Genomic DNA, 24,024 nt, shown 5'->3' with positions numbered 1-24,024 from the left:
TGAAAGTACTCCAACTCCGTTTTGCCCCCTCCAGTGGCTGGGAGGCTGCTGTGTTCACTGTGACTAGAGCACATTGGTTTTCGAGGCCACCACAGAGTTGGTGGGGATGGTGATGGGAAAAGGTCAAGTTAAAAGGCCACAAAGCTTATTCTTTTACTGAGCTTTGGACATTTTTCTTCACTAAATACTCCTCGGGTTGCTGAAAGCCTTTAGTTGATTTCTAGAGTCCTGTGCAAAAGTTAAGCTCTGATAATGTGGGGCCAGTGTTATTTCATGGAGGAGAGGATATTTGGACATTCTTATTCTTATGTTTTTGCTGACATCTTTTTGGGGGTAGAAACTGAGACTAAGAGTTCTTGGTGGGCGGGTATTGCTTTTTGGGAAGTTGTTATTAGTATTATTTATAAAAATTTTTTTTTAATGTTTATTTATTTTTGAGAGAGAGGGTGAGGGGTGGGGGCAGAGAGAGAGGGAGACACAGGATCCGAAGCAGCTCCGGACTCTGAGCTGTCAGCCCAGAGCCCGATGCGGGGCTTGAATTTATGAACCACAAGATCATGACCTGAGCCAAAGCCAGATGCTCAACCGACTGAGCCACCCAGGTGTCCTGGGAAGTTATTATTATATAGAAACAAGGTCATAAAATACTGGAGTTAGATGATTGGAATCAGTGTCTTTTCCCCCTCCCCCACAGTGCTGGCATTCTTCTGAACTTCTTCCCCACTTGCCCACTTTGGGTTTTTTTTGATATTCTAGCTCTGGCCACCCTACAGCACCCTACACCTAATAGCATCCAGGTGTGACCCCCCTGCTCACAGAATCTTGGACAAATGTTCAGGTGGAGAAGGGGAAGTCAGCTTCCTTCTCAAGGTTCAGGCTGTTTGAACACTGTCCCACTTTGCTGTCCTCTCTGTTGGCCCTTGATTGGTTCCATGGAGCTCCTATGACAAATTACCACAAATTTGGTGGCTTAAAACAACAGAAATGATTCTTTCACAGTTCTGAAGGCCAGTCTTTTTTTTTGCTAATTTTTCTTATTTTCTTTACTTTTTTTTTTTTTAACTTTATTTTGAGAGAGAGCACATATGCATAGCAGGGGTAGGGTAGAGAGAGGAGGAGAGAGAATTCCAGGCAGGCTCCACGCTGCCAGTGCAGAGCCTGAAGTGGGGTTCAAATTCACAAACCTGGGGAACATGACCTGAGTCGAAACCAAGAGCTGGTTGCTTAACCAACTGAGCCACCCAGGCACCCCTGAAGGCCAGAGTCTTAAATCAAGGTGTAGGTAGGGTCTGTGCCTTCTGGAGGCCCTGAGGCAGAAACTATCCCATGTATCTCTCCTGGCTTCTGGGGGCTTCCTTGGAATTCCTTGGCTTATAGATACATCACTCCAATCTCTGCCTCTGTCCTCACAGGGCATTCTCTTCTGTGTTTCCAACATGGCCTTCTTATAAGGATACCAGTCCTTGGATTTAGGGCCTTCTCTGCTCTAGTATAACCTCACCTCAACTGCATATATCTGCAAAGAGCCTATGTCTAGATAGGGGCACATTCTGAGGTTCTAGGTGGGCACGAATTTTGGTAGACACTGTTGAATCCAGTACAGCTCTGTATGTATATTTACATGGCCTACGTGGCCTTCTATGATATCTTAGATCTTTTTTTCCCTCATGTTTATTTATTTTTGGGGGGGGGGGAGGGAGCACACAAGTGGGGGAGGGGCAGAGAGAGAGAGGGAGACACAGAATCCAAAGCAGGGTCCAGGCTCCAGGCTCTGAGCTGTCAGCACAGAGCCCAACATGGAGCTCAAACTCACGAGCTGTGAGATCGTGACCTGAGCTGAAGTCGGATGCTCAACCGACTGAGCCACCCAGGCGTCCCTATAGTTTAGATCGCCTGACAGTTTTTCCCCATTAACTCTGTACTAACAGCTGGAATAGTTGAGTGGCACTTGCCAAGCGGGATATGTGACTAAGCACTTCTTCCAGATCATGTGTTGTCACAAATGTGAACTTGTTCTGGAGGTACCCATACTTGCCCGTGTCATTTATCCCAGCCAATCTTAGGGTGACTCAAATCTTTATTAGGCTCCAGTGAGGAATCCTTTCAGAATGTCACGTTGAAACAGTATCTACTAGGCTCCCTTTGGAGATGGGGGCAGTGTAAAAGGCAGAAGGGATTCCTGTCCTTCTAGAGCTCGTGGATGAGGAAAGTGGCCCTGGAAGGTGAAATGACATCCCCAGGGCGGGCAGCCAGCATCAGGGATAGCTCGAGAGTTAGTGACTCTCACACTTCTGGAGCATTCTCTGTGTGCCGGGCACAGTTCCAGGTGTCCCCGCATATGAACTCATCTTTGCAGCAACTCTTATTTTCCCCTTTCACACTTGAGGGAACTGAGATTTGGAGAGGTAGAACCACGTCCCAAGGTCCCAGAGTTAACGGACGGTAGTGCTGGGATTCAGATTCGGCCAGTTTGGTTCCAGAGCCCTTGCTTTTAATCGGCGCAAAGCCTGTGCTCTCCGCACCGTCCCTGGCTGCATGAGAGTGCCTTGAGAGCCTCAAGGAAAGGCCACCCAGGTCAGAAGGTCCAGGGCATCCCCTTTGCACAATCACCCTCTATGGAGGCAATGTGTAATTTAATCAGCCCACAGAGGGTGTCCCACCCCAAGATTTACCTGTATGTCCCAGCGAGCGCCTTCCACAAAGAGGCCATGGATGTAGGCCCCCTCCCGAGGGGCGCTCCTGAAGTCCTCCCTGTTCTTCTTTGTCACGTCACACTGCAGGGCCATCTGGTCCAGTGGCCACTCGTTCTTGCGGGCCGTGGACTGCATGATGGCGGTCAGGAAGGACTGGGGGTTGAAGAAGCCCGTCAGCCACACCGTGGCAGGCATGGCGAAGTCTCCTATCCAGGCCTCCAACTCTTTGATTCGGTCGAGGAGGTCCACAAACCAGGCTCCCAGGCCTGCCGTGGAGGGGTAGGCTCGCCTGGCCCAGGGCTCTGGCACCGTGTCTAGGTACAGGGCGTTCTGTAAGTTCTCCATGTCGCTGGTCATGGTCAGCTCCCCCTGTAGACGAGGGGCAGGAGGGGACAGAGTGAGGGGGCAGGAAGTCCCTGGAGACAACCGGCCATAGGGACCGCTGGCTCATGGCCTACAGGCAGACAGATGAGTCCAACAGTGGTGGCCACGACTGTCCCTAATACTTGGTTTGCAAGGTGTGTGAGTCCACACCTACGTACTGACAGCAGTCGACGTCCACTGCGGACCTCAGACCACCTGTGGGTTCCCTACCCTAAAGCCTGGGTGCTGGCTCTCCTCCCGCCTTTGCAGCGGGCCCCGCAGCTCAGAAGCACGAGAGGCCCGAGGCTGGACGATCTGTGTCCCCCCCAAATCAAGGATCTCCCCCAGAATCAAGGTAGGAGATACACAGTCAACTTGAAGGAACCCACCTCCAACTGCTAGATGAAAGGTTACGTCGAAAACCGAAAACCATCATTAGGTTTGATTTTGTAACTTTGGTTATGACACGGATCTCCAGCAATTTCTTTCCTTTTTTTTTTTTTTTTTAAATGCTTACTTATTTATTTATTTTGAGAGAGAGTGAGCGAGCAGGGGAGGGGCAGAGAGAGAGAGAGAGAGAGAGAGAGAGAGGGAAGGAGACAGGAGACAGAATCCCAAGCAGGCTCCACACTGTCAGCACAGAGCCTGATGCGGGGCTCAAACTCACGAACCACGAGATCATGATCTGAGCCGAAATCGAGAGTCAGATGCTTAGCTGACTGAGACACCCAGGTGCCCCTCCAAATTTCTTAAAGACCCCATCTCTATTGTAGTGGTTTCTGCACAGGGGTTAGGGTACACGACAAGGCTCGCGTTATGGGCTGAATGTTTGTGCCCTCCCCACCGACACCCAAATTTCCGTGTTGAAATGCTAACCCCCAGTGTGATGGTATTAGGAGGTGGGGCCTCTGGAAGGCGCCTGGGTCATGAGGTGGGGCCCTCATGAATGGGATTAGTGCCCTTATTATAAGACCCCAAAGAGCCCCCTCGCCCCTTATGTCTTGTGAGGACACAGAAAAAAGATGGCTGGCTGTGAACCAGGAAGTCGTCCCCTTCCTAGACACCAAATCTGCTGGTGCCTCTAGAACTGGGAGAAGTCGATTTCTGTTGTTTATAAGCCACCCAGTCTGGTAATTCAATTATAGAAGTCTGTGTGGACTGAGACAGCTTGGCTCACCCTAAGTGCAGACCGTTAAAATGTCACACGGGCCTCCCTGCGCCCCGAGTCCCCTTGCCTGTGGGATGGGAGACTGGACCATGTAACTCTATGGCCATTTAACTCCTGGAACTGTTAAAAAAGAAAAGTTAAATATGCCTCCCTTAAAGGTGAACATATTTCGGGTCCTAAGTGACAGCTAGAAACTAGCCCTCTGACCCCTGAACTTCTTCATGAACTTAACAGACTGTAGCCGTTACTCTCTCTGCCCTGGAGTCGAGTGGCTGGGCTATTTTCAGATATAAATACCTTCATATTTTATACAAGAACTAAACATCCCGATCAGCCCAGTGCCAGGTAGGCCAGCCCGAATGACTACAGCCCAAATCATGGATGCGTTTCCCTCAAGTAAACAGATCATATTCCAGCGACGGAAAACAGATTTCCTTCCAGGTGTCTGCTCAGCCGCACGGGGGTGGCTCACCAGAGAAGACTGGTCGAGGGTTCCGAGGCCACCCCCCGGGTCCGACGGGAGGTATGAGCGTCCCATGTCTACCCTCCAGGTTTATCGCTTCTAAACACACCCAAATCAGGAGAACAAAAGTTCCTTCTGGTAGATTTCCCCAAGGGTCTTCTGACACGAACAGAGGTTGAAACAAAAAAGCATTGTTCTTTTTCCTAGACTCTTTACTTCAGAGGACACTTCTGAAAAGAGACTACGAAATACTCCTCGTACATTTGAGCCAAATTCAAGGTTCTGAGACAGAGTGTCTTCCTCATGCCCTCAATTCTGTGAAAATTCATTGTTATACGTAGTTGGTAATTTAGGTATTAGTGAGGTTTGCCAAAAAGCAGCTGGTTATTTAAGAAAATAGCATTAAGTCTCAAAAGTAAATTTAGTGCAAAGGGAAAAAGTAAACGATCAAACCTTCTCTTTTATGAGACCCCATCTGTGCAACTTTTTCTTGCCTTATCATACTATCTAAGACCTTCATTCCAACGAGAATAAAAGTGATAAGGGCACACATCCTTGCTTCCTTCCAAACTTAGAGGGAAAAAATCATCTTCCAACATTAAGAGCGATAAGTTTTCCTTAGATGTCCTTTATTCTGTTGAGGAAAGTCTCTTTTCTTAGTCTTCTGATATTTTAAATCAAGATTCACTGTTAAATTTTGTCAGATGCTTTTTTTTTTTCCTTTATGAAGATGATTACGTGGTTTTCTTATGTAGTGCATTTATACGGTGAACTCCATTGATTGAGTTTTCAGCGTTAAAGCCAGCCTTGCAGTCCTGGGATGAACCCCATGTGTCCACGATGTGTTATCCTTTTCTTATGTTGTATGATTTCATTTACCAACATCTTGCGAAGGATTTTTGTATTTGGGTTTATGAGGAGTATTTGTTCCCCCTTTTCTTTTCTTTTTTAAAATTTTTTAATGTTTATTTATTTTTGAGACAGAGCACGAGGGGGGGAGGGTCAGAGAGAGAGGGAGACACAGTATCCCAAGCAGGCTCCAGGCTCCGAGCTGTCGGCACAGAGCCCAATGCCGGCTCGAACACACGGACCGTGGGATCATGACCTGAGCTCAACTGACTGAGCCACCCAGGCTCATTTTCTTTTCTCGTGGTATCTTTGGTTTTTCTCATAGTACTTTATGGCCTCATAAAATTTGTTGGGAAGTGTTCCCACTCTGCTTTCTTATTTATTAAAATACTCTGTAAACCGTGTCGTAAACAGATGTGCTGTCATCCAGGCTCTGTTGTTCCACGCGGGCAGAGCCCAGGTGGAGTAGAGTTAGCATCATTCTGAAGGGCCCTAGGATTCTGGGAGTGGTGAATGAGCACTGGCTTCACCTTAAATCACCAGCTGCAGTAGCACCTAACAAGAGAGTCAGCCTGCCCTTTGAAGCTTTGAAGCCAGGCTTTGACTTCTCTCTAGCTATGGGAGTCCTAGATGGCGTCCCCTTCCAATAGAAAATTGTTTGTCTGCACTGAAGGCCTGTTGCTTAGTGTGGCCACCTTCACGAATTATCTCAGCTCGATCTTCCGGATAACTTGCTGCGGATTCTATCTCAGTACTTGTGGCTTCATCTGGCATTTTAATGTTACAGAGACGGCTTCTTTCCTCAAACCTCCAGAACCAACCCCTGCTAGCTTCAGACTTTTCTGCAGCTTCCTCACCTCTCCCAGCCCTTGTGGAATTGCAGGGAGTTAGGGTCTCGCTCTAGATGAGGGTTTTGCTTAGGGCAATGTCGTGGCTAGTTTGGGCATCTATCTAGACCACTAAAACGTTCTCCACATCAGCAATAAGGCTGTTGTACTTTATTATCATTTGTGTGTTCCCCAGAGTGGCCCTTTGCATTTCCTTCCAGAACTTTCCTTTGCATTCACAACTTAGCTAACCGTTTGGTGCAAGAGGCCTAGCTTTATGTCTTGTCTTGTCTTTCAACATGCCTTCCTTGGTAAGCTTAATCACCCGCAGCTTTTGGTTTCAAGTGAGAGACGTGTGACTCTTCCCTTCACTTGAACACTTAGAAGCCATTGTGGGGTTATTAACTGTCCTAATTTCAATATTGTTGTGTCTCAGGGAACAGGGGGCCAATGGAGAGGGAGAGAGACAGAGGAATGGCCAGTCGATGGAGCAGTCAGAACACATAAACAATGATCAATTGAGTTTGCTGTTTTATTTTATTTTTTTAAATAATTTCTTTCAACGTTTATTTTTGAGAGAGACAGCGATCGGGGAGGAGCAGAGAGAGGAGCAGGGAGCACAGAATCCGAAACAGGCTCCAGGCTCTGAGCTGTCAGCACAGAGCCCAACGCGGGGCTTGAACCCACGAACCACAAGATCATGACCTGAGCCAAAGTCGGACACTTAACTGACTGAGCCACGCAGGCATCCCAAGTTTGCTGTTTTAAATGGGCATGGTCTATGCACTCCAGAGCAATTACATTTATAATATCAAAAATCACTGATCACCATAACAAATAGAATACTGAAAAAGTTTGAAATATTGTGAGAATGACCAAAATGTGACACAGAGAAATGAAGTGAGCAAATGTTGTTGTTAAAATGACACCTACAGACTTGCTCAGTGCGAGGCTGCCACAAAACCTCTATTTGTAAAAAATGCATTACCTGCAAGGCTCAGTAGAGTGAAATGCAACAAAATGAAGCATGCCTGTATTTAGCTTTCTTTTGTGAAGAATTTTTGCTTTGTTTTTGGCTGGTCAAAGAGTTCTGGGTTTATCATTTTCTTTTCCTCTAGTCCTTTAAGGATCTCTCTCCACCGTCTCTGGCTTGCATAGCTCCCTATGAGAAGTCTGCTGTCATTTTTCTCTTTGCTCCTTTGCATATACTTCAGCCCCGCTCCTGCCCCTCAGCCCGTCTGCTTTACCCTTGGGTTTCCTCAACTTCATTATGAGTTACCTTTACAGAGTTTTCGTTGGGTATATTCTTCATGGGGCTTGTTGAGTTTCTTGTGCCTGTGGGTTTGCAGTTTTCACCAAATTTGCAAAACTGTGGCTCTCATTTCTTCAAGTATTTTTTTTTGTCTGATTCTCCCCTTTACCTCTGTCCTCTGAGACCCCAATTATTGTATGTTAGACCATGAGACCACAGGTCACTGTTGTGCTGTTTACTTTTTTAACGTATTTTTTCTTTTTCCTTCACTTCGGATAGTTTCTTTTGCTATGTTTTCATCAGTTGCAAATCTTCCAAAGTGCATGTTTCATTCAGCTACTGTATTTTACATCTCTGTCAATTTCATTTTTTATCTTCTATTTGTACTTCATCACACTCTTACTTTCCTCTTTTTTCTTCAGCATACGGAGCAAACTTACAATTGGCTCTTAACCTCCTTGCCTGTGAATTCCATCATCCCTGCCATTGCTGGCTCCATTTCAACTGATCTGCTTTTCTCCTGGATATGGATCAGATATTCCTGTTTCTTTACATGCCTGTAATTAGTTTATGTCAGACACTATGAATTTTACAGTTTTGAGTGCTGGATTTCACTGTATTCCTTTAAATAGTACTGGAAATAATTTTTTGTGGCCTGCAGTTAATTTACTTGAAATCAGTGGATCTGTTGGAGGCTTGCATTTCAGCTTTGTTGTGGGGGGAGTGCAGACCAGCTTTCAGTCTTAGTCTGGGTCCAGTTCAGCCCGCTGCTGAGTTGCTACCCTTCTGAGAATCCTCCCTGATGCCTCCTGTTTTTGTCTTGCTTTCTGCTCCAGCTGGTGGGAACACAAACTATTCCCAGCTCTGCATGAGCTCCAAGAATTCTTTCTGCTCCTTTGTCATGGTTCCTTCCCAGCTTGGGTAGAGTTTTCTCACTCATGTGCAGAGAGAGCATCAGCCAGCAGAGTGTCGGGGGATCTCTCTGCAGATGTCTGAGACTCTTTGTCTGGGCAGCTCCCTGCCATAGGCACTCTGGCCTGCAGACTCCACCACCGTGGCCTCCACGAGCTCTGCTCTGCATGTCTCGGTGCAGCACAACTGCAGAGCTCTTTCCTGAACTGTAGCCCAGAAACCGCGTGCACGTCGTAAGCTTGCACAATGAAGGGACTGCATTTCTTCTTCCCTTTCTGTCTCATATCACAGTTATGTCATTATGCGTTTGTCCAAACGCCTGGGATGTACAGCACCAACAGTGAGCCCCAGTGTAGACTACACTACAGGCTGTGGGTGATTGTGATGAGTCAGTGTGGGCTCCTCAGTTGTGAGAAATGGACGACTCTGGTGGGAGATGCGGCTAGCGGGGCAGGCTGCGTGCGGGGGCAGGGGGTATGTGGGAAAGCTCTGTACCTTCCTCTTAATTCTTCTGTGAACCTAAAACTGCTCTAAAAAAATAAACTCTTATAATAAAAAAAAAATGCAATACTTAATTTTTAACACCATTTGGAAATCTGGAATCATTTTGATAGAGGAACATAAAATGCATAACTTGGCTTTCTTAAAAGTTTCTCACATCTGCTTGTAATATGGTGTTAATTCATTCTGACGATGGTTTTGCATTTGCTAATTGAATGTGCAAGTGACAGAGCCTTAGAGAATGTACTGTCTCTGAGGTGGTGCCAGTTTGAGAGCGAAGAACAATTTAGGAAAAGAGGACACCATTCACCTTGCAGTAAGGTTTCTGAAGTCAGTATTCCTACGACCTTGAGCTGAAGTAGATATGACTCACGTTCATAGCAGGAGCTGAGAAGTAAAGGGAGAACCTCGCCCCAAATTCACGCAGTGTAACTTGTGTCCTTTTCTTAGGAGAAGAGGAAATACATAATCTAGGATAGCATGTCCGGAAAGCTGTTGAGAAAACATCAGTTTCCAGGGCACCTGGGTGGCTCAGCCGGTTAAGTGTCTGATTTCGGCTCAGGTTATGGTGTTATGGTTTGTGAGTTCGGGCCCCACGTCAGGCTGTGTGCTGACAGCTCGGAGCCTGGAGCCTGCTTCCGATTCCGTGTCTTCCACTCTGCCCTTCCCCTGTGCTCTCTCTCTCCCTCTCTCAAAAATAAATAGACATTAAACACAATTTTTTTTAAAAGAAAAAGAAAACATCAGTTTCCTAAGGTGTTGACAGATTGGTGGAGGCTGGGGTGAGTCAGACAGGAAATTTCTGTGGCCAAGCTCTGGGTAAGTGGGCCCTTCTTAAGGACTCAAGCTATACTGTCATACGGAAACCTTTTTTTACATTTGTTCAAGCCCAATTTCCTCAAGTTCCTCCCACCTGCACCCTGTGTGACCCTGATTGATATCTGTACTCACTTGCTAACAGGTCAAGAGTCAACAAGAAGACAGCTTACAGAGAAAACATGGACTCCTTCTCGAGGGGCTACAGGATGCACCCTGTCCTGGTGGCCCGTTCCTGTCTGTTTTTCCTTCCCTAGGAAAGTGGTCTCTGCAACCAGCTTTCATTTGTATGAAACACAGGAGGTGAGGAGATGGGCGGGGGGTGGGAAGCAGGAGCGATATGGGCCTGCGTCCCTTCCCATCTGGCTTCCCGACTGAGGGAGACAGCAGCCCGTCTAGCTGGGTCTTCTGATGGAAGACTGGAGGCACGAGGGCCACATCGGCTGCCCGGTGAGTGGTGACCGGAAGTCGTTGAAGGGCCAAAGCAAGGCCCCCCCGTCAGACCTGCACACGCAGTCAGCACACAGTGGCACAAAGAACCGAGTAGCTGTCCAAGTCAGCAAGGTGGACTTCAGTGTGAGCATCGTTCACGTATTTAGAAACAGGTCTTGTTCATTAGTCATCGAAAGCCTAGGGAAAAAAGTCTGACGTCCTCACACATTTGAATAATCAGGGACGCCTGGGTGGCTCAGTCGGTTGAGCGTCTGACTCTTGATTTTGGCTCAGGTTGTGATCTCACAGTTTGTGAGTTCGAGCCCCGCATCGGGCTCTGTGCGCCGACAGTGCGGAGCCTGCTTGGGCTTCTCTCTCTCTCTCTGCCCCTCCCCTGCTTGCTCTCTCACACAATAAATAAATTAACTTAAAAAAAAATCTATATTTAAAAAAACATTTGAATAATCAGAAACAATTCCCAGCCCTACCCAGGGTCTAGGCTGGTCACGGCTCCACCAGAGAGGGCACCGCCCAAACGCAGTATCACGCAAGCCACAAATGTGGGCGTGTGTGTAGTTTTAAATTTTCTCATAGCCACAAAAAAAAAGTTAAAAAGACTCAGATGAACTAAATTTTCATAATATATTTCATTTAACTCAATATATGTAAAATGTCAAATATTTTAATATGTAGTTAATATACAAATTAATAGGATATTTTATGTTTTTTGTCTTATATCATTGAAATATGGTATTTATTTATTTTTACTTTTTCATGGAAAATTTTTCCTTTTATTTTCATTCCAGTGTAGTTAATGCACAGTGTTATGTTAGTCTCTGGTGTCCAACATAGTGACTCAACAATTCTGTACATTACTCAGTGCTCATCTTGATAAATGTTCTCTTATCCCCATCACTTTAGAGTGACCCCATCCCCCCACCCTCTTCCCTCTGGTGACCATCAGTGTGTTCTCTATAGTTCAGGGTCTTTTCTTTCATTGGTTTCTTTTTTCTTTGTTCCTTAAGTATCACATATGAGTGAAATCATATGGTATTTGTCTTTCTCAGATTTATTTCACTTAGCATTATACTCTCTAGATCATCCATGTTGTTGCAAACGGCAAGATTTCATTCTTTTTTATGGCTGAGCAATATTCCATTGTGTATATATGTATGTATACACACACGCACACACACACACACACTACATCCTCTTTATCCACTCATCTGTCAATGGACACTTGGGTTGGTCCATCAATTGGCTATTGTAAATAGTGCTACAATAAACATAGGGGAGCACATATCTTTTCAAATGAGTGCTCTCATATTCTTTGGGTAAATACCGAGTAGTGAGATTACTGGATCATAGGGTAGTTCTGGTTTGAACTTCTTGAGGAACCCCCACACTGCTTTCCACAGTGGCTGCACCAATTTGCATTCCCACCAGCAGTACGCGAGGGTTCCTTTTTCTCCACGTCCTCGCCAACACTTGTTTCTCGTGTTTTGAATTTTAGCCATTCTGGTAGATAGGAGGTGATATCTCATTGTGGTTTGATTTGCATTTCTCTGATGATAAGTGATGTTGAGCATCTTTTCATATGTCTTTAGCCATCTGTGTGTCTTTTGTGGAGAAATGTCTGTTTATGTCTTCTGGCCAATTTTTTTGAGGTTTTATTTATTTTTGAGAGAGAGAACGAGAGAGAGAATGTGCATGTGTGATTGGAGGAGGGAGAGAGAGAATCCCAAGTAGGTTTCATGCTGACGGTACAGAGCCCAACATGGGGCTCTACCCCATAAACTGCAAGATCATGACCTGAGACGAAATTGAGTCGGGTATTTAATCTTAACCGACTGAGCCACCCAGGCACCTGCCCATTTTTAATTTGGATTATTTAAGTGTTGATTGTAAAAGTTCTTTATATATTTTGGACACTAACCCTTTATCAGATATGTCATTTGCAAATATCTTCTTCCTTTCAGTGGGATGTCTTTTAGTTTTGTTGATTGTTTCCTTCGCTGTGCAGAAGCTTTTTCTTTTCATGAAGTCGCAATAGTTTATTTTTACTTGTGTTTCCCTCGCCTCTGAGACTTATCCAGAAAGCTGTTGTTAGGGCTGATGTCAGAGAAGTTCCTGCCTGTGTCCTCTTCTGGGATTTTTATGGTTTCAGGTCTCACATTTAAGTCCTTAATCCATTTTGAGTTTATTTTCGTGTATGGCATTAGAAAGTGTCTAGTTTCATTCTTTTGTAACTGTCCAGTTTTCCCATCACCATTTGTTGAAGAGATTTTTTTCCCCATTGCATATTCTTGCCTCTTTTGTTGAAGACTAGTTGACTGTATAATCATGGGTTTATGTCTGGGCTTTGTTCTGTTCTATTACTCTATGTGTCTGTGTTTGTGCCAGTATCATACTGTTTTGATTTCTACAGTTTTGTAATATAACTTGAAGTCTGGAATTGTGATACCCCCAGCTTTGTTTCTCATTTTCTTGTGGTTCCATACAAACTTTAGGATTGTTTGTTCTAGTTCTGTGAAAAATGCTGTTGGTATTTTGATAGAGATTGCATTAAATCTGTAGATTGCTTTGGATAGGACGGACATATTAACAATGTTTGTTCTTCCAATCAGTGAGCGTGAAGTGTCTTTTCATTTGTTTGTGTCATCTTCAATTTCTTCCATAAATGTTGTATAGTTTGTAGATGACCGGTCTTTCACCTCTTTGGCTAAGTTTATTCCTCGGTATCTTGTTATTTTTGATGCAGTTGTAAATGCGATTGTTTTCTCAATTTCTCTTTCTGTTGCTTCATTATTAGTGTATAGAAATGCAACAGATTTCTGTACATTGGTTTTGTATCCTGCAACTTTACTGAAATCATTTATCAGTTCTAGTAATTTTTTGGTGAAGTCTTTAAGGTTTTCTTTTTTTTTTTTGGATTTTTGTTTTTCAAATGCTTATTTATTTATTTTTGAGCGAGAGAGGTAGACAGCAAGCAAGGGAGGGGCAGAGAGAGAGAGACAAAATCCTAAGCAGGCTTGGCACAGAGCCTGATGCAGGGCATGAACTCACCAACCGTGAGATCATGACCTGACCCGAAACCAAGAATCAGACGCTGAACTGTCTGAGCTACCCAAGCACCCCTGTTTTTTTTTTTTTTTTTTTTTTTAATCTTTAAGTAAGCTCCACACCCAACATGGGGCTTGAACTCATGATCTTGAGGTCAAGAGTTGCATGCTCTACCAACTGAGCCATCCAGGTGCCCCTTTAGTGTTTTCTATCTATAGTATCATATTATCTGCAAATATTGAAAATTTTACTGGGGTGCCTGGGTGGCTCAGTCAGTTAAGCGGCTGACTTTGGCTCAGGTCATGATCTCGCGGTCTGTGAGTTCAAGCCTCGCGTCGGGCTCTGTGCTGACAGCTCAGAGCCTGGAGCCTGTTTCAGATTCTGTGTCTCCCTCTCTCTGACCCTCCCCTGTTCATGCTTTGTCTCTCTCTGTCTCAAAAATAAATAAACGTTTAAAAAAAAAATTAAAAAAAAAAAAAGAAAATTTTACTTCTTCTTTACCAGTCTGGATGCCTTAAAATTTTTTTCTTGTCTGATTGCTGTGGCTAGGACTTTCAGTACTACATTCAATAAAAGTGGGAACAGTGACCATTTTTCTCTTGTTCCTGACTCTAGGGGGAAAGCTGTCAGAGTCTCAGCATTGAGGATGATGTTAGCTGTGATGTTTTCATATGTGGCCTTTATTATATTGAAGTAGGTTTCTTGTAACCCTACTTTGTGGAGGTTTTTGTTTTTTGTTTTTTCAGTCATGAATGGAGATTGTACTTTATCAGGTGCTTTTTCTGCATCTATTGAAAGGATTGGGTGGTTTTTATCCTTTCTCTTATTTATGTGAAGTGTCATGTTCATTGATTTGTGAATATTGAACCACTCCTGCATTTCAGGATTAAATTCCACTTGATTGTGGTGAATGATGTATTTAATGTATTGTTGGATTGAGTTTTCTAATATTTTGTTAAGTTTTGCACATCTCTGTTCATCAGAGATATTGGCTGATAGTTCTCTTTATGTAATGTCTTTATCTGGTTTTGGTATCAGGGGAATGCTGGCCTCATAGAGTGAATTTGGAAATCTTCCTCCCTCTTCTATTTTTTGAAATAGTTTGAGAAGAGTAGATATTAACTCTTCTTTTAATGTTTGGTAGATTCACCTGTGAAGCCATCTGGTCCTGGGCTTTTGTTTTTCTGGGAGGGTTTTGATTGCTGATTCAATTTCATTGCTGATAATTGGTCTGTTTAAATTTTCTATTTCTTCCTGATTCAGTTTTGGGAGGTTATATGCTCTTAGGAATTTATCCATTACTTGTAGGTTGTTCAATTTGTTGGCATATAGTTTTTCATAATACTCTCTAATAATCCTTTTTATTTCTGAGCTGTCTGTTTTTATTTCTCCTTTTGCATTTTTGAAGTAGGCTACACACCCACCATGGAGCCCAACGTAGGGCTTGAACTCACAACCCTGAGGTCAAGACCTGAGCTGAGATCGAGAGTCAGATGCTTAACTGACTGAGCCAGGAGGCCCTCTCCTCTTTATGATCTCGTTTTCGTCCTCTAGCTCTCTCTCTCTCTTTTTTAAATGAGTCTGGCTAAAATGTTATCAATTTTGTTGATCTTTTCAAAGAACCAGCTCCTGGTTTCACTGAACTGTTCTATTGTTATTTTTTTAAAGTTTCTATTTTGTTTATTTCTGCTCTAATCTTTATTATTTCCTTCCTTCTATGGTTTGTTCTTCTTTTTCTAGCTCCTTTAGGTGGAAGGTTAGGTTGAGATTGTTCTTGCTTCTTCAGATAGGCCTGCATTGCTTTAAACTTCCCTCTTAGAACCACTTTTGCTGCGTCCCAAAGATTTTGGACTATTGTGTTTTCATTTGCATTTGTCTCCATGTATTTTTTTCTTTCCTCATTGATTTATTGGTTGACCCATTCATTGTTTAGTAGCATGTCCTTTAACCTCCATGTATTTGTGCTCTTTCCACATTTTTTCTTATAGCTGATTTCTAGTTTCATAGCACCGTGGTTAGAAAAGATGCACGGTATGACTTCGAGCCTTTTGCATTTGTTGAGACTTATGTGGTCTACCGTGTAATCCATGTGCACTTGAAAAAAATGTGAATTCTGCTACTTTAGGATGGAATGTTCTGAATATATCTGTTAAATCCATCTGGTCCATGTGTCTTTCTTCTCCCCTCCCCCCATTTTTTTTTAATATTTGATATAATAAAATTTATTTATATTTGAAGAGAGAGTGTGAGTGGGAGAGGAGCAGGGAGAGAGCAGACACAGAATCCGAAGCAGGCTCCAGGCTCCAAGCTGTCAGCACAGAGCCTGATGTGGGGCTCAAACCCACAAACTTTGAGATCATGACCTGAGCCGAAGTCGGACGCTTAACCGACTGAGCCACCCAGGTACCCCCTTTCCTTTTGTGTTTGTGTGTGTGTGTCCCCTTCAAAGCCACTATTTCCTTGTTCACTTTCTGTTTGGATGATCTTTCCATTGATGTAAGTGGGTTGTTAAAGGCCCCTACTATTGTATGACTATCGGTTACTTTTTTAAATGCGTTATTGTTTTATGTATTCGGGTGCCCTCATGTTGGGTGCACAGAAAGATTTACGATTGTTGTATCTTCTTGTTGAATCGTCCCCTGAATATCTAACGTCCTTCTTTGTCTCTTGTTACGGCCTGTTTCCAAGTCTATTTTGTCCAATGTAAGTATTGCTACCCCGGCTTTCTTTTCACATCCATTTGCAGGATAAATGCTTCTCCATCCCGTCACTTTGAATCTGCACACATGTTCAGATCTGAAATGAGTCTCCTGGAGGAAGCATACAGATGGGTCTTGTTTTCTTATCCGTTCCGTCACCCTATGTCTTTTGATTGGAAGCTTTAGTCCATTTACATGCAAAGAATTATTGACAGGTATGTACATATTTATTGCCATTTTGTTACTTTATGGCTGTATTTGTAGTTCTTCTCTATTCCTTTCTTGTTCTCTCACTATAAATGGGCTTTCTTTAGAGACAGATTTGGATTCCTTCCCCTTTATTTTTTGTACATCTGCTGGGTTCTGACTTGCGGTTACCATTAGGTTTGTGTATAACACCTTTTGCATATAACCGTCCATGGGAAGTTGATGGCTGCTTCCGTTTGAACGCCTTCTAAAGCACTAAATATTTACCCCTTTCTCCCCCATGTTTTAGGCACGTGGGGTCATGCTTTCCATCCTTTGATCTTGTGAATCCCTTGAACGATTTTTATAGGTATCGCTAATTTTACTGCCTTTGTGCTTCCTCTGTTCCCTACTCCTGTGCGTCGGTCCTCTGCTACAGGGAACTTGCCCCCGCCCCCGGGACTAAGGCCAGCCGGGACTAAGGCCAGCCGGGTTGGAGGGGGAGGATCCTCAAAGTGCGCGAGCTGGGGGAGATGTGGTCTTAGGAAGGTTTGCGCTGGTCTCCTGGGGAAGGGGACTCAGCGCAGGACTGAGGCAGTGGCATACCGCGGAAACAAGTTCCTTCGGTAGTAAATGTCCCTACACTGGTTCCTACAGGTGGCCTTGGGTTTATGCTGGAAGGCGGGGGAGGCAGCTCCTTTGTTCCTGGGGGAGTCTCCCTAGGATCTCTGCCCCTCCAGACATGCTCGGAGATTAGTAAATAACTCTCCCTCCCAGGCATTTTTCAAAATCCTGCTTTGATGTTGTATCTGCACAGGCTGTCTTTTGTCCTGTTTCTTTAAGGGACTCGGTTTCCTTTTGGCCTCTGGTTCTCCCAGAGCCGAGCCTGCTGATTTTTAAAATTCTAGGTTTTTGAGTTCCGCCGGTTGTAAGAACTCATGTAATTTGGCCCCTCCGGTTTTCAAAGCCAGATGTTGCGGGGGTTTGTCCCCGCTGTGAGTGCTCCCCAGTGTGACAGTCTGTTTCTCCCCCTTCCCACCCTCTTTGATGCGGCCTCTTTACTTTCAGTTGTAGAGGTTCTTCTGCCAGTCTTCGGGCCATTTTCTGGGTTATTTACACAGATGTGTCACCTAGTTGTATCTGTGGGTGAGGCAAGCTTCCCAGCCTCTTTCCTAAATACGGTGTTTCATTTCTGCTTAACAGAACATCTCAATTTGGACCAGTCACATTTTAAGTGCTACCCTGTCATTGGTTGCTACTGTAGACAGTACAGATCTAGGAATTTAGCTTCTCATGTAATTTTTCTACCCAGGCAGAGGATTTTCCTGGGCCCACTGCCATCCATACATGGCTCTTTGAAAGCTATACCTAGCTGTTACTGTAAAGAAAGAAACTGGCCTTTGGGAGTTTTGTACATCAGACTTTTGTGCGTTTGGTTAGTGGGAGTCGGTACCTTTGGCCAATCAGCTTGGAGTACTCCCAGGACCTAATTCTTTGTTGTGTTATGGCTACAAGCCAGAGGTCTTTTTTCTCCCCCCAAGTTCATTTGTTTTGAGAGAGAGGAGCAGGGACAGAGGGAAAGAGAGAGAATCCCAGGCAGCGTGGAGCCTGATGCTGGGCTCGAGCTCACAAACTGTGAGCCTCCCAGGCGCCCCAAGGAGCCAGACGTCTTACTGTGGTGAATCCCCAAGACGGTTCCTCTCCCTGGGAACGTGGCTGTGGCAAAATGACGTCCCTTAGGCGGCTCCCCTACCTTCCTCCACCTCTTCTGTGCTTTGAGCCCCTCCGCTCCTCGGGCTTAGCGTACTGTGCCTCTCAGTTCAGCTGATACTTTTTGGGTAGCCTTCCGGCTTCCCATCCAGCTAGTTGTGAATGGTTACAAGTTTCTCTACCATAAATGCTATGAGTATTGACTTAATGATTTAAAACGTTACCCCCCCTCCTAACTTTGGGGCCGAGTCTGAGCCTGTCGGGTGTGCTGGGTAGCGTGAGTGGCCCTCTGTCCTCCTGAACCACTCCCAGGACTTTAAAGTGACTGTGTCCCAGAGAAGGGGACGGCAAGAAGGGGAACCTCAGAATCTCTTGCCAGGTGAGCCGGTCTACAGAGCCCGTCCTGCTGTCCCAGCAGCGTCCTGGTGGGAAGCCAGGAGCTGAGCAGATGCGCACTGTGTGGCGGGGCCCTCCCCGGCCAGCCCCTCCCCTGGGCCATCAGGTCGCTCCCCTTTCTGAACTCTGTCGCCATCCCCTCGCCCCCTGATCTCACCACCTTCTTCTTCTACCTACTTAACACTGTGCTTCACAGACGGCTCATCCCAAGGATCACCTGGCTGCTGCTTGAAGATACAGGCGACCAGGCCAGTCTAGGGGCCTGTCCTAATGAGACTGGGTTTAGAGGACAGCGTTTTAGAGGGTCTGCTCTCGGGCGCCTGGGTGGCTCAGTCGGCTGAGTGTCTGTCTGACTCTTGACTTCGGCTCAGGTCATGATCTCATGGTTCGTGGGTTCGAGCCCCGCACAGGGCTCTGCACTGACAGTGTGGAGCCTGCTTGGGATTCTCTCTCTCCCTCTTTCTCTCTGCCCTTCTCCCGTTCTCTCTCTCAAAATAAATAAACTTAAAAAAATTAAAAAAAAGTGTTCTCCAGCTCACAGAGGGACCAGGAGGAAAAGGCCACAAATGCACAGCTGTCCTGACTGCTTGTGGGTCAGTGTTCTGTCACCACCTTCCGAAACTCACCATACCCCACTTACTCGCCTGCGTGGACCCTCTGCTCCGGCCAAAGCAGGTAGCTCCTAGAGCAGGGCTAGGGTTCCTCTTTTGGAACTGGTGGAAGATTCTTCTCCTTGTCCCCACCGGTTTCTCCCCTGCCCCCTCCAGCCACTTCTCCTCTGGGGCCTTCCCTCCTCCCACGGCTCTCTGTGCATCCTGTGTTGGGATCTGCCTGTGTGCTCCTTCTGGAGAGGAAGGCCCCCCTTTCGGTCTCCCTGCACCCACCGGCATGGAGTGCTGAGACCTGTCCAGGGCACTCATCGGTCAGCTGTGCTTGACCAGACTGGGGAAGGCAAGCAGAAACGTCCTCACCCACCCCTTCCTCTGCCCGCAGGCACACTCGGGGATTCACCCAACCCCAGTCACGGCTCTCGGAAGAAACACGACTGAATGGATTGGAAGATGGATGGGTAAGTGCACTGCACAAATTGCACGGATTTGATAAGCTAAGGCTACAGCAAAGCTCCTGGAGGTAATTACCAAGAGAGACCTGTGTACCACAGTCACAGACCTGCGTAATGTGACAGGCAAAGGCCTTGCTCACATTCGTGACTGTTCTATGAAACTCTGTGTTTCATTTGATCACAAGCTGGCACGTAATTTGGAAACGACCAAATACGGTCTTCGACACGCCTTTCTGTCCTTTCTCCTGGTTTCCCTCCATCTAAACCGGCAGGCAGGGGTGGGGAGAAGGAAATGAACAGATAAAACAAAACCCACTAACGTAGATTTTGCAGGCTGTCTCATAGTTTCTATGTGACTACTTGTGACAAGATGCACGGCTGTTGTAACCGTGGCTGTGTGACTCCAAGAGCCGCGCCCCAGGCCACGGGTCACACCGCGGACCTCCGGGCCCGGCCGAGCATTCGCTGCCAGCTTCTCTTCCGTCTGAAAGTGCCAGTGTAAACGGACCGCAGTCCCCTTCCTCAGCTCCTGAACGGCAGCCTGCCCTCCCATTCAGCTGTCATCGAGGTGCACGGTCCGTCGGGGTCCACGCCAGGCCCCTGAACAGTTCTCTGCTGGTACGTAAACTTGTTTGAGTCACTGGGGGCAGAAACAGCAGACTCTTTCATTGCTCAAGAGGTAGGAAGAGCCTGTGCGATTACCTTGGATCTCTCAATCCAACCTTGATGTTGTCAAAGGTGAAAATTCTCCCCTTTCCCCCGATGGGGCCATAACAGTCATCAGCTGATACTCTGGGGGTACTTACTACACGCCAGGGATGGTTCTAAACATTCTATGTGGATCAACTTAACTTAGTCCTTCCCCAAAGCCTTATGAAGCAGGACCATTACGCCTGTTCTACGGGCAAAGAAGCTGAGATACAGTGAGATGTAAGTCACTTCGCTAGGGCCACACGGCAAAGAATCACAGGGGCTGGGAGGCAACCCCAGGACCGTCTAGTTCTAGAACCTGTTTTTTTTGTTTTTTTTTTTTTTAAACGTTGATTTATTTTGAGAGAGAGAGAGAGAGAGAGAGAGAGAGAGAATCCCAAGCAGGCTGCGCACTGGCAGCACAGGGCCTGACGCGGGCTCGAACTCACACACTGAGCTGAAGTCAAGAGTCGGACGCTCAGCCGACAGCCGCCCAGGTGCCCCTAGAACCTGTACTTTTATTCAGCGCTACTTTGACCCCCATGGAAGCAACTTATCCTACGTCAGTAGAAGACACCGGGCTGGGGAGACCCTCTCCTTGCTCCTCGGAGTGTGGTCTCCTGGGGGGGGCTCCGAGCCAGCCGGGCTCATTCCACCCTCGCAGCTGCATGCTTTCGGAGCCTTGCGTCTTGACCTCCCTGCAGCCCAGCCAGACCCTGGCGTCTGGAAGCCACACCTCCCCGGGCACTCAGATCGCTCTAGGACGGCTCTCCAGCGCCCCAGTCCGCGGGAGCCCCCTCTGCCCAGGGGGGTCCGGCCGTGTCCTCTGGCGGTGCCCCTTCCCACCAAGACCTCACCCACCGTACCTTTAAGCCGAGGTCCAGCTCCCTCAGCGAGCGCTGGATCTCTCTGGTGAGGATGTTCATCCGCTCACACTCCTGGAAGGCAACGATGATGTAGGGGCTGTGCTCCTCCACTCTGGCCATCAGCTCCGGCATGTTGAACTCGTCTGTCACTCGCTCCAGTATTTCTTCCAGGAGGACCTTGACCTGGCCCGTAACAGGAAACACAGGGTGAAGAAGGGGCTCTAACTCTCCAGGACTCCATTCCCCTGCGATACGGCGGTCAGGACGCCCGTCAGCGATCCCCCGCCATACTCTCGCATTGTCTACTCCCTTCAGAGTCTCCATGAGGCCGCCCTGCAGTTTCTGTCCTTGGGTCCTGGAAGAAGCATCCCCATCCAACACGTGAACCTCCTCCCCAGCCCCACGCTTCCTTTGGCCACACAAGCCATCAGCTAATTAGACCACGGGAGCCAGAACCACCAGGGTGTCTCTCCCGGAAAGTTGGAAATGAAGCACTCAGATCCTGGGTTGTTTGGGGGCAAGCGCTTGGAGGCTGAGTCTGCCATTTTGAAGTAAATGAATAAGCCCAGGAGGTCTGTCAGCAGAGAAAGAAAAACGGAACAAGTACAGTCATAATAGAACATGTAGCCAGCGGAGAGGGAGGGAGGGGGCCAGAGAGCCGGGCTCCTGGCACACTGTTCTGCCCATTGTCCCCCCTCTTCTGTAACAGGTCCCCGTCTCCACCTGGGAAATCCCCTCCTCCCCACTGTTTTGGGGTACAGTCACAGAGCCCGATCCTCCCATGATCTACGTAGGCCAACCAGATTATCACTCCCAGGAGCACAAAAATCTCTGGCCCAAGATTCAGGGGCAGAAAGTGGCTGGAACCACTGACAGAAGTGCCCTGTAAGGACCCCAGAGCCACTGGGATATCTGTCCTTCCTTCGGTCAGTTCCTTTTGACAGAGTGGGCTATTTCTTGCCCATTTCAGCAAAAGTAGTCTCTGTTGCTTACAACCAAAGAGCCTCGGCTGAGTTAATACCGTTCCGTTATGCATTACCCACGCGAGTGCAAGCAAGCCATCTAGGTCTCCATCTTTTTATCTATAAAAATTTCCAAGAGTGTCTTTCTCCACCTCCCCCCCCCCCCCGCCCCCACCAACTCCCAGGGGCTGATGCAGACATCAAATTGAGTGAACTGATGCATGTGGCAGCATCTGAAAGCTATACAGACCTACAGAAAGGGTTATTAATATTCACTCTGCCTTGTATTGTTAGCACACAATACATTCTCTAGGAAAAGAGCTGATGTCTGAAAAGGGAAAGTAAAACCTTATCTCCCTGTCACAAAGGGGTCTCTGGTGCTGTCACAGCAAAAACCAGAATGGAATTTTACCGGTGCCTGAGAGCTGTTGCCAGGGGTAGAAGACAAATGGCTAAAATTATATCCTATTTCTATCGCCGGGGCTGAACTTGGAGAAACAGCCCTATATCGGACATCACGCACAAAGAGATGAAAAGATAGGCTGCAGGCGCTGTCCCCAAAATACACCGGACACCGAGAAAGAGACTTCTCCCGTGTCCTGATCCGTCCGAGCAGGATCTGGAGGCCAGGCCTGAGGACGAGCAGGATTGCTGGGAAGGGAGCAGGTGCACAGACACGGAGAAGCCTGCGGGCCCCTCCGTGGGAGGAGAGGGTTGCAAGGGATGTGGTCTGATTGTTTGCACAAGCGAACGTCTCTGCCTTTTTGTTGTCCTTTTTGAGCAATCTGTTTCCCATAAAAATCTAAGCGTTACAGGTATTCATTACAAACAAAACCCTCTCACAATTCTTCCCTCGGCGGGGGGTGGGGGGGGATCACTGTTAACTGTTACTTTATGATTCCTGCAGATGTCCTTGATGCATATAACCATCCATCCATTATCCCCCCACGCATCAGTTTTGTCTGTCTGTCCTGTCTTCACTCCTCGCTCCCTCCTTTCTTTCCATCTATCACCAAGGGAGTCCTGTCATACTTGCTTTTCGTCTTATAATAAATCCTGCACACGCTATCTTGTTAGTATATATGGACTTGCCTTATTTTTTGTAGCTGTATATATACTGTTACATATATAATAAATAGTATATAGTAGATATTATTTTGCTGTTTGGGATGGATATCTGGGCTGCTTATCATTTGTACGACTGCGGTCAATCCTGTAATAAACAAACATACCATGAAATCTGTGTACTTTGGAGTCTTTCCACTGGTTGAATGCCTAGACACAGAATTCTGGGTAAAAAAAAATGTGAACATTTTAAATTTTAGCAGCTGTTGTTCTGGAAGGTAAGGGTCCAGAATGTCTGTTTTCTTGTGCCCTCACTGCTGCATACTGTCACTTTTAATTTTTTATTTATTTTACTAAATTTTTAGTGTTTTATTTATGTTTGAGAGAGAGAGAGAGAGAGAGAGAGAGAGAGACAGACAGTGACAGAGTACTAGCTGGGGAGGGGCAGAGAGAGAGGGAGACACAGAATCCGAAGCAGGCTCCAGGCTCTGAGCTGTCAGCACAGAGCCCAACGCAGGGCTCGAACTCATGAGTCATGAGATCATGACCTGAGCCCAAGTTGGATGCTCAACCGACTGAGCCACCCAGGCGCTCCTAATTAATTTTTAAATTATTTTCGTTTGAGAGAGAGTGAGTGTGCACAAGTGGGGGGGGGGGAGGGGAGCAGAGGGAGAAAGAGAATCTTAAGCAGGCTCAGTGCAGAGCCTGATGTAGGGTTTGATCCCACAACCCCGGGATCATGACCTGAGTCGAAATCAGGAGACTCTCAACCCACTGAGCCACCCCTTGATATTGTCACTTTTAAAACTCTTGGCCATTAGGTGGAAAATGATATCTCACATACCTTCATTTAGTCGGGAGGGACATTGACAATCCTGTGCTATTTTTATCGGCCCTTCGAATAACTGTGTGAATTTCTTTTGTGTCCGTCTGTCCCCATCTTCTGTCCTTCTCTTGTCCTCCACATGTAAGAACTTTTCATGTGTTAGTGAGATCCGCCCACTTCCCAGTGTCTGTGCTGCAGAGGGGTTCTCCGAGCTGCTCTCTG

At 46.5% G+C, this 24,024-nt stretch overlaps 1 protein-coding gene and 2 long non-coding RNA genes across 3 annotated transcripts in view; 2 read left to right on the top strand and 1 right to left on the bottom strand.

Annotated features, from left to right (window-relative positions):
• DNAH9 (dynein axonemal heavy chain 9) overlaps positions 1-24,024 on the bottom strand; it is a 334,173-nt gene that overhangs the window by 4,686 nt on the left and 305,463 nt on the right. Inside the window, exons 67-68 of the mRNA XM_027047332.2 lie at positions 20,950-21,132; positions 2,673-3,062 (exon numbers count right to left, since the gene is read on the bottom strand). Of these exons, the coding sequence (XP_026903133.2) occupies positions 2,673-3,062; positions 20,950-21,132 (573 nt within the window). The remainder of the gene's footprint in view (positions 1-2,672; positions 3,063-20,949; positions 21,133-24,024) is intronic.
• Positions 16,703-19,704, top strand: LOC106986556 (uncharacterized). Its single transcript, XR_003416595.2, has 2 exons — positions 16,703-19,005; positions 19,324-19,704. It is a non-coding gene; the product is annotated as an uncharacterized LOC106986556 (long non-coding RNA).
• Positions 21,096-22,974, top strand: LOC128313539 (uncharacterized). The gene is made up of 2 exons (XR_008294411.1): positions 21,096-21,805; positions 21,840-22,974. It is a non-coding gene; the product is annotated as an uncharacterized LOC128313539 (long non-coding RNA).

Source organism: Acinonyx jubatus, chromosome E1 (assembly GCF_027475565.1).
Source record: "Acinonyx jubatus isolate Ajub_Pintada_27869175 chromosome E1, VMU_Ajub_asm_v1.0, whole genome shotgun sequence".
NCBI lineage: Eukaryota > Metazoa > Chordata > Mammalia > Carnivora > Felidae > Acinonyx > Acinonyx jubatus.
The sequence above is the reverse complement of the archived record's forward strand: the minus strand, read 5'-3'. Positions and strand labels throughout refer to the sequence as shown.